Source organism: Doryrhamphus excisus, linkage group LG6 (genome assembly GCF_037039965.1).
Source record: "Doryrhamphus excisus strain RoL-2023G ecotype Guam linkage group LG6, RoL_Dexc_Guam_v1.1, whole genome shotgun sequence".
In the NCBI taxonomy this organism is placed as follows: Eukaryota; Metazoa; Chordata; class Actinopteri; order Syngnathiformes; family Syngnathidae; genus Doryrhamphus; species Doryrhamphus excisus.
Genome location: NC_136362.1, coordinates 1,580,980 through 1,590,992, shown reverse-complemented (window position 1 = coordinate 1,590,992; position 10,013 = coordinate 1,580,980). Strand labels below are relative to the sequence as shown.

The following is a 10,013-nucleotide window of genomic DNA, read 5'->3' as shown; positions in this document are numbered from 1 at the left end:
AAAGACTATGTCTCTCGTTAATATCGATGGAAGGCCGATTACTACATCTGTCGTTAATATCGATGGAAGACCAGTTACTACGTCTATGGTTAATATCGATGGAAGGCTGATTACTACGTCTGTCGTTAATATCGATGGAAGGCCGGTTACAAAGTCTGTTGTTAATATCGATGGAAGGCCGGTTACTACGTCCATGGTTAATATCGATGGAAAGCCGATGACTACATCTGTCGTTAATATCAATGGAAGGCCGATTACTACGTCTGTCGTTAATATCAATGGAAGGCCAATTACTACGTCTGTCGTTAATATCAATGGAAGGCCGATTACTACATCTTTTGTTAATATCGATGGAAGGCCGATTACTACATCTTTTGTTAATATCGATGGAAGGCCGATTACTGCGTCTGTCGTTAATATCGATGGAAGGCCGATTACTATGTCTGTCGTTAATATCAATGGAAGGCCAATTACTACGTCTGTCGTTAATATCAATGGAAGGCCGATTACTACGTCTGTCGTTAATATCAATGGAAGGCCAATTACTACGTCTGTCGTTAATATCGATGGAAGACCGATTACTACGTCTGTCGTTAATATCGATGGAAGACCGATTACCATTTTTATTGTGAATCTTGATGCAAGACTGACTAATACTGAAGACCGATTACGCTTGGTCATAGTTCATCTTTGCCAGTGTTTTTGTCACGGTGACACGTGCACGTATTTGTGTGCTGGTCGGCCTCAAGCACCGCCTCCATGTCAGCGTGGCGGAGTGGCTGTCCTGCCTGGCGCTCGGAGTACATGAGCAGTACTTTGTAGTAGTAGCAGTACAGCTTTCCGGGCTGCAGCAGTTGGCGGGCGGCGGCCTGACCCGCACCGGCGATCTTCCTGGCCTCAGCTTGGTTCTCTTTGGCCCACTGGATTTTTTCCAGCAGGTCGGACAAGTTCCTGTGGAAGGGGATGTAGTGGGTGCCAGGTTGGAGACGGCGGTAGAAATGTTCGTAGTAGTGCGAGTCCTGCTTCAGAACCAAGCTGCTGCCGAGCATGAGATACGGAAAACGATACGCCGCCACCGTACCGTCCATGTTGACCTGGTACTTGTACTGAGTGGAGGGAAATCAAACGGTTAGAAGTGCCCCGTGCTTCACGTTGAGAACTTCTCTCACCTTGAAGAAGTCAAAGAATCCCACCAGCGCTGCTTTGCCGACATCTTTCTCTCGGTCTCGGAAAAAGAACCAGCCGGTGATTCCTGCATCCATGAGCTCGGGGTGTTTCTTGGACAGAGACACCAAGTGGAGACGCTCCTCTCTGCTGTCCCGGCCACGGAAGAAGGCCTGGTCCGTTTTGTTTTCCCACGGGGGACCTGGAAGAGCCAAAGGAGAAGCAGAAGAACAGTTGGGGCTGCCAGCCATCCCATAAAAAAAGGAATCATCCCATATTTACAAACCAAAGTACCCATTTAACGCAACAATCAGCCGAAACACATTCCTTCACGTCCTTCTAAATAAACATTTTAACATTATTAGAGCCCTCTATACATGAAATAACACCCCTATAGTCACATTTACACTCCTTTACCCAAATATATTAGACATAGTAAGACAAAATAAGACATAGAGAACTTGCTTAAGGCCTTCTAAATACACATTTTAACATAATTAGAAACCTCTAGACATGAAATAACACCCCTATAGTCACATTTACACTCCTTTACTCAAATATATTGGACATAGTAAGACAAAATAAGACAGAGAACTTGTTTAAGGCCTTCTAAATACACATTTTAACATAATTAGAAACCTCTAGACATGAAATAACACCCCTATAGTCACATTTACACTCCTTTACTCAAATATATTGGACATAGTAAGACAAAATAAGACAGAGAACTTGTTTAAGGCCTTCTAAATACACATTTTAACATTATTAGAAACCTCTGGATATGAAATAACACCCCTATAATCACCTTTATACCCAAATATATTAGGCATATTGGACAAAGACAGACATAGAAAAACCTTCTAAATCTGCTTTTTAACATTAGTGCCCTCTAGACATGAAATAACACCCCTATAGTCACCTTTATATTCCTTTACCCAATATAGTAGACATAATAAGACAAAGTAAGACATAGAGAACTTGTTTAAGGCCTTCTAAAAACACATTTTAACATTATAAGAAACTTCTAGACATGAAATAACACCCCTATAGTCACATTTACACTCCTTTACTCAAACATATTAGACATTGTAGGACATAGACGGACATAAAGCCATCTAAATACGCTTTTAGACACAATTAGAGCCCTCTAGACATGAAATAACACCCCTATAGTCACATTTAAACCCCTTTATCCAAATATATTACACATAGTAAGACAAAATAAGACATAGAGAACTTGTTTAAGGCCTTCTAAATACACATTTTAACATAATTAGAAACCTCTAGACATGAAATAACACCCCTATAGTCACATTTAAACTCCTTTATCCAAATATATTAGACATTGTAGGACAAAAACGAACATAAAACCATCTAAATACACGCTTAGACACGATTAGAGCCCTCTAGACATGAAATAACACCCCTACAGTCACATTTACACTCCTTTATCCAAAGATATTAGACATTGTAGGACAAAGACGGACATAGAGAACTTGTTTAAGGCCTTCTAAGTACACATTTTAACATTATTAGAAACCTCTAGACATAAAATAACACCCCTATAGTCACATTTACACTCCTTTATCCAAATATATTAGACATTGTGTGTTACCTGTGTGGCCTTGAACGGAGAGCAGGTCATTGGTGACACCCCTCATGGTCTCCAGGGTGGAATGTGTAACGTCATAGGTGGGGAGTACGATGTCTCGTGTGTCCGTGGAACCGCACCAGGATAGGACCGGAACAGGACTGGAATCAGCCGACCTGGTCTCTAGAGGCCAGTCGCCCACGTTGAGGTAGAACTCCACATCGGGGAGTCTCACCTGGCGTAGCATCATCATCATCATCATCATCATCATCATAAACGTAGCATACAGCAGCAGACCACGAGTGGTGAAGAATACCTTCCTCGTCAGGGACAGCAGTATTTCATCGGAGAACATCTTGAAGTCTGTGTACTTTCCCAGGCTGCGGCGGAACACCTGATTGTTGATGATGGCGTAGTGAATGATTCCTCCTCGCTTGGCAAAGCGCTGCGGCACTTCCTCCCTGAGATGCTGCAGGTGGATGGTGGGGAAAGACTCAAAGTCGGCCACAATCTGAGGCTCATGGAGGGGACACCGCATGACCCTCTGCCAGGCCGAGGCGTCTGCTTGGGGACACTCGCAGTACTCGTCATAGACGGGACCTGCACACACGTCAATACAATACATCATCATACATGTCATACGTCAGACATAATAAGACATAGTAAGACATAGAGAACTTGTTTAAGGCCTTCTAAATACACTTTTTAAAACATTATTAGAGCCCTCTAGACATGAAATAACACCCCTATAGTCACATTTATACTCCTTTAACCAATATAGTAGACATAATAAGACAAAGTAAGACATACAGAACTTGTTTAAAGCCTTCTAAATACGCTTTGTAACATTATTAGAGCTCTCTAGACATGACATGACAATAACAACCCTATAGTCACCTTTACACTCCTTTACCCAAATATATTAGCCATAGTGAGACAAAATCAGACAGAGAACTTGTTTAAGGCCTTCTAAATACACATTTGAACATTATTAGAGCCCTCTGGACATGAAATAACACCCCTATAATCACCTTCATACTCCTTTACCCAATATAGTAGACATAATAAGACAAAGAGAACTTGTTTAAGGCCTTCTAAATACACTTTTTAAAACATTATTAGAGCCCCCTAGACATGAAATAACACCCCTATAGTCACATTTACACTCCTTTACCCAAATATATTAGCCATAGTGAGACAAAATAAGACAGAGAACTTGTTCAAGGCCTTCTAAATACACATTTGAACATTATTAGAGCCCTCTGAACATGAAATAGCACCCCTATAATCACCTTTATACTCCTTTACCCAATGTAGTAGACATAATAAGACAAAGAGAACTTGTTTAAGGCCTTTTAAATACACATTTTAACATGATTAAAGCCCTGTAGACATGAAATAACACCCCTATAGTCACCTTTATACTCCTTTACCCAAATATAGTGGACATAATAAGACAAAGTAAGACATAGAGAACTTGTTTAAGGCCTTCTAAATACACATTTTAATATTATTAGAAACCTCTAGACATTAAATAACACCCCTATAGTCACATTTACACTCCTTTACCCAAAGATATTAGCCACAGAAGGACGAAGACAGACATAAAAAAACTTGTTTAAAGCCTTTTAAATACGCTTTGTAACATTATTAGAGCCCTCTAGACATGAAATAACACCCCTATAGTCACATTTACACTCCTTTACTCAAAGATATTAGACATAGTAGGACAAAGACGGACATAGAAAACTTGTTTAAAGCCTTCTAAATACGCTTTTAGACATTATTAGAGCCCTCTAGACATGAAATAACACCCCTATAGTCACATTTACACTCCTTTACACAAATATATTAGACATAGTAAGACAAAATAAGACAGAACTTCTTTAAGGCCTTCTTAAGACACTTTTTAAAGCATTATTAGAGCCCTCTAGACATGAAATAACACCCCTATAGTCACATGTATACTCCTTTACCCAAAGATATTAGACATAGTAGGACAAAGACGGACATAGAAAACTTGTTTAAAGCCTTCTAAATACACTTTTAGACACAATTGGAGCCCTCTAGACATGAAATAACACCCCTATAGTCACATTTATACTCCTTTACCCAATATAGTAGACATAATAAGACATAAGGCATAAAAACTTGTTTGTCACCTTCCAATTAAACTTTTTAACATGATTAGAGCCCTCCAGATATGAAATAACAGCCCTATAGTCACCTTTACACTACTATTACCCAATAGAGTAGACATAATAAGACATATAAGGCATAAAAACCTGTTTGCCACCTTCCAATTAAACTTTTTAACATGATTAGAGCCCTCCAGACATGAAATAGCACCCCTATAGTCATCTGTACACGACTATTACCCAATATAGTAGACATAAGAAGAGAAAATAAAAACACAGGAAACCTGTTTACCACCTTCTAAATACACTTTTTAACATGATTAGAGCCCTCTAGACATGAAATAACACCCCTGTAGCAACACACCTGGGATGATGTACGGCGACTTGGCGACAGCGGCGTCACGGTGGAAGACGTCCACTTTGAGTCCCGTGTGGGCCGTGTTGTAGAGGCGGTACCGCACCAGAAAAGACCCGTCTCCTCTGTCCAGAGGTGGAGGGACGTGGATGCGGATGTGCTCCTTCTTCTGCAGTGAACTTATCCTGACTTGAAATGCGTCTTTTCCTAAAAAAAAAAAGCATAATTACATTTGAAAATACAATATGAGGCTGCACGGTGGTAAAGTGGTTAGCCTAACAGCTAGGAGACCCTAGTTCGATTCCACCCTCGGGCATGCGTGGGTTTCCTCGCCCACTTCGTAAACATGCTAGGCTAATTGCCCACTGCATATTATCCATAGGTATGAATGTGGATGGGAATGCTTGTTTGTCTATATGTGCGCTGTGATTGGCTGGCACCAGTCCAGAGTCCCACCCAAAGACAACTGGGATAGGTTGAGGATAAGCAGTAGAAAATGAATGAATATTTACGTGAATAAAGTCTAAATATTAAGAGAAAAAAACCTGCAAAACATTGTAATATTACGAGGGCAGGTAAAAAAAATTATATTTTAATAGCATAAAGTATAAATATTAGTGAAATATATGAATTATCGAAGTCGTAGTATTATGAAAAACAAACCAAACAAATAAAGTTGGAATGTTTTGAATTATGGAGACAAAGACAAGTCGTCGTGTTCTAATTAACAGAATAAACTTGTAGTATTATGAGGAGAAATTAAAAAAAAGGAAGACGAAAGAACATGTTTTACCTGGAGACAAAGTGAAGTTTAGTCCTTGAAAGTCGACGGCCTGGATGAAGAAGTAGCGGACAGGTAAAACTACGTCGCCTTCAAGTCCCGGACCCCAGACGATAGAGCCGGCGGGGTCGATTTGTTCGCATTTAACAAACAAAACCAAAACAAAGACCACACAAGCTAAAGCGTCTTTCAAATATCTAGCTAGCTTGTCTCCGTTGCGTCCAAACATCCTGCCCGTCGAAGAAGTGCAGCTCAACGGCTAAACTTTTGACAGGAAACTGGGACCTCGCGGCCGACATGTTGGTTCACACAGACACGCCCATTTTGCCGGTGACGCCTTCACGTGGCTTCCATCGTCTTCAGTTTGCGTTAGCGTCTCTTTCTAGAAACATCTTTACTTAAAAAAAGAAAAATAATCATTCATTGTGTGCGGTACTATAACATAATACATTTTCGATTAATCAAATTGTCTTAAAAACAATAAAATATGTCGTATAATGAAGTCAGCGCCTTAACTCCTGTCTTCTTCACTTCTGGTCCCGCCGTCCTTCCCAGCAGCGAACTGTAACGTTACTGCCCCCTGCAGGCTTTCTCTTGAATCACAGCTCGAGTATACTGAGCAATCGTATTGTCGCCATGATCCCGTATACAATGCTCAACAGTGCTCATATTACTTAAAACTTTATTTAAAAAATGAAATTAAATGATAGGTCAATGAAACACAAAGATGACGTCAGTGATGTGTTTTTTTATTTTTATTTTTATTTTTATTTGAAGGTACATTCTTCATGATAAATATATTGACATCACAGTCTTTCACAACAATATTAATAAATCAATGCGGGCGATTATTAAAAAAAACAACAAAATAAATGAAGTAAAATATAAATATTTATCATTCAAAAGACACATTTGAAGAGATGTCAGTAATGCTGGCCGAGACACACAAGCACCAGACTTTCACTGTTGGTTTGAATGATCTCATGTAATCTCTTATGATGTCTACTATATTGGATAATAGTAGTGTAAAGATAACTATAGGGGTGCTATTTAATGTCTGGAGGGCTCTAATCATGTTAAAAAGTGTATTTAGAAGGTGGTAAACAGGTTTCCTGTGTTTTTATTTTCTCTTCTTATGTCTACTATATTGGGTAATAGTCGTGTACAGATGACTATAGGGGTGCTATTTCATGTCTGGAGGGCTCTAATCATGTTAAAAAGTGTATTTAGAAGGTAGTAAACAGGTTTTTATGCCTTATATGTGTTATTATGTCGCCTATATTGGGTAATATTAGTGTACATATGACTATAGGGGTGCTATTTCATGTCTGGAGGGCTCTAATCATGGTAAAAAGTTTAATTTGAAGGTGGTAAACTGGTTTGTATGCCTTATATGTCTTATTATGTCTACTATATTGGGTAATAGTAGTGTACATATGACTCTAGGGGTGCTATTTCATGTCTGGAGGGCTCTAATCATGGTAAAAAGTTTAATTTGAAGGTGGTAAACTGGTTTGTATGCCTTATATGTCTTATTATGTCTACTATATTGGGTAATAGTCGTTTAAAGGTGACTTTAGGGGTGTTATTTCATGTATAGAGGGCTCTAATCATGTTAAAGTGTATTTAGTAGTTGGTAAACTGGTTTCCTGTGTCTTATTTTCTCTTCTTATGCCTACTATATTGGGTAACATTAGTGTAAAGATGACTATAGGGGTGTTATTTCATGTCTGGAGGGTTCTAATCATGTTATAAAGTTTAATTGGAAGGTGGTAAACTGTTTTTTATGCCTTATGTCTTATTATGTTGACTATATTGGGTAATAGTAGTGTAAAGATGACTATAGGGATGTTATTTCATGTCAAGAGGGCTCTAATCATGTTAAAAAGTTTAATTGGAAGGTGGTAACCAGGTTTCTATGCCTTATGTCGACTATATTGGGTAATAGGAGTGTAAAGGTGACTATAGGCGTGTTATTTCATGTCTAGAGGGCTCTAATCATGTTAAAAAGTGTATTTAGAAGGTGGTAAACAGGTTTTTATGCCTTATATGTGTTATTATGTCGACTATATTGGGTAATAGTGGTGTAAAGATGACTATATGACATATGATGACATTTAAGATCAGCAAAATGAGGTCCCTACCTCTCAGCTGCTTCTGGAGGTTCCAAGGAGGTGAGAGTTGAGGCGCTCCGGAGTACAAGGTGCAGGACCAGCCAAACCATAACAAAACCGATGACTTGTAGTCTGGAAGATCTACTAATTCTCGGAATAAATGACTTTATTCTTGTAAAATTACTGATGAGTTTTACATTTTTGCTGTTTTAAAAAAATATATATGACTCCATACCCAAAATATTTGAACTTTTCCCCCAAACCTAATTTTTCAAAAATTACAACTTTATTTTGTTTCTCATATTAATTCCATTTTAAATAAGCTTTGTAACATGATTAGAGCTCTCTAGACATGAAATAACACCCCTATAGTCACCTTTAAAGCCCTATTAGCCAAAATAGTACAAATAACAAAACTAAACAATGCATAGAAAACCTCTTAAATAAGCTTTGTAACATGATTAGAGCCCTCTAGACATGAAATAACACCCCTATAGTCCCTTTTACACCCCCGTTATCCAAAATAGTACAAATAACACTAAACAATGCATAGAAAACCATTTAAATAAGATTTGTAACATGATTAGAGCTCTCTAGATATGAAATAACACCCCTATAGTCCCCTTTATACCCCAGTTATCCAAAATAGTACAAATAACAACACTAAACAATGCATATAAAACCTTTTAAATAAGCTTTGTAACATGATTAGAGCCCTCTATACATGAAATAACACCCCTATAGTCACCTTTATACCCCAGTTATCCAAAATAGTACAAATAACAACACTAAACAATGCATATAAAACCTTTTAAATAAGCTTTTTAACATGATTAGAGCCCTCTAGACATGAAGTAACACCCCTATATTCCCCTTTACACCCTGTTGTCCAAAATAGTACAAATAACACTAAACAATGCATATAAAACCTTTTAAAAAGGCTTTGTAACATGATTAGAGCTCTCTAGACATGAAATAACACCCCTATAGTCACCTTTACACCCCCGTTATCCAAAATAGTACAAATAACAACACTAAATGCATAGAAAACCTTTTAAATAAGCTGTATAACAAGATAAGAGCCCTCTAGACATGAAATAACACCCCTATAGTCACCTTTAGAACCCTATTAGCCAAAATAGTACAAATAATAACACTAAACAATGCATAGAAAAACTTTTAAATAAGCTTTGTAATATTATTAGAGCCCTCTAGACATGAAATAACACCCCTATAGTCACCTTTATACCCGAGTTATCCAAAATATTACAAATAACAACATGAAACAATGCATATAAAACCTTTTCAATAAGCTTTATAACATTAGAGCCCTCTAGACATGAAATAACACCCCTATAGTCACCTTTACAGCCCTATTAGCCAAAATAGTACAAATAACAAGACGAAACAATGCGTAGAAAACCTTTTAAATAAGCTTTGTAACATGATTAGAGCCCTCTTGTCATGAAATAACACCCCTACAGTCACCTTTACATAAAAAAATAAGACATAGAAAAGCTGTTTACGGCCTTCTAAATGCACTTTTTTAACATGATTAGAGCACAGCTGACATGAAGTAACAACCCTATAGTCACCGCTACACTCATTAGCTAATATAGTAGACATAGTCTGGTGCTTGTGTGTCTCAGTCAACATCACAGTAGCGTTACTGACACCTAGTGGCAATGCATCTTCCGAATGCCTCATATTTGTATTTTACTTCATTTTGTTGACCAGGAAATAGTATTATTTATTAGTATATTTCTGAAAAAGGCAATAAGGGAATTGGGTATTCTAGCTTATGAAAAAACGGACACATTTTCATCCCTTAGCTTGTTTTGTTTTTGTTTAGGCTACTAAAAAACAAGCT

At 38.0% G+C, this 10,013-nt stretch overlaps 1 protein-coding gene across 1 annotated transcript; it reads right to left on the bottom strand.

The window, feature by feature from the left end:
• Positions 1-606: 606 nt before the first annotated feature.
• On the bottom strand, positions 607-6,562 carry poglut3 (protein O-glucosyltransferase 3). Its single transcript, XM_078791097.1, has 6 exons — positions 6,042-6,562; positions 5,258-5,455; positions 3,072-3,355; positions 2,780-2,990; positions 1,170-1,366; positions 607-1,106 (listed from the first exon to the last, which is right to left on the bottom strand). Exons 1-6 carry the CDS (start codon positions 6,256-6,258, stop codon positions 678-680), a joined length of 1,536 nt encoding a protein of 511 aa, XP_078647223.1. The 5' UTR covers positions 6,259-6,562; the 3' UTR covers positions 607-677.
• Between the last annotated feature and the right edge of the window lie 3,451 nt (positions 6,563-10,013).

Coding starts and splice junctions, on each gene's coding strand:
- poglut3 (XM_078791097.1), bottom strand. CDS start 6,258: ATGTTTGGACGCAACGGAGACAAGCTAGCTAGATATTTGAAAGACGCT. Junction 5,456..6,041: donor AAACTTCACTTTGTCTCCAG/GTAAAACATGTT, acceptor TTTTTTTTTTAG/GAAAAGACGCATTTCAAGTC. Junction 2,991..3,071: donor TGCTGTCCCTGACGAGGAAG/GTATTCTTCACC, acceptor ATGCTACGCCAG/GTGAGACTCCCCGATGTGGA.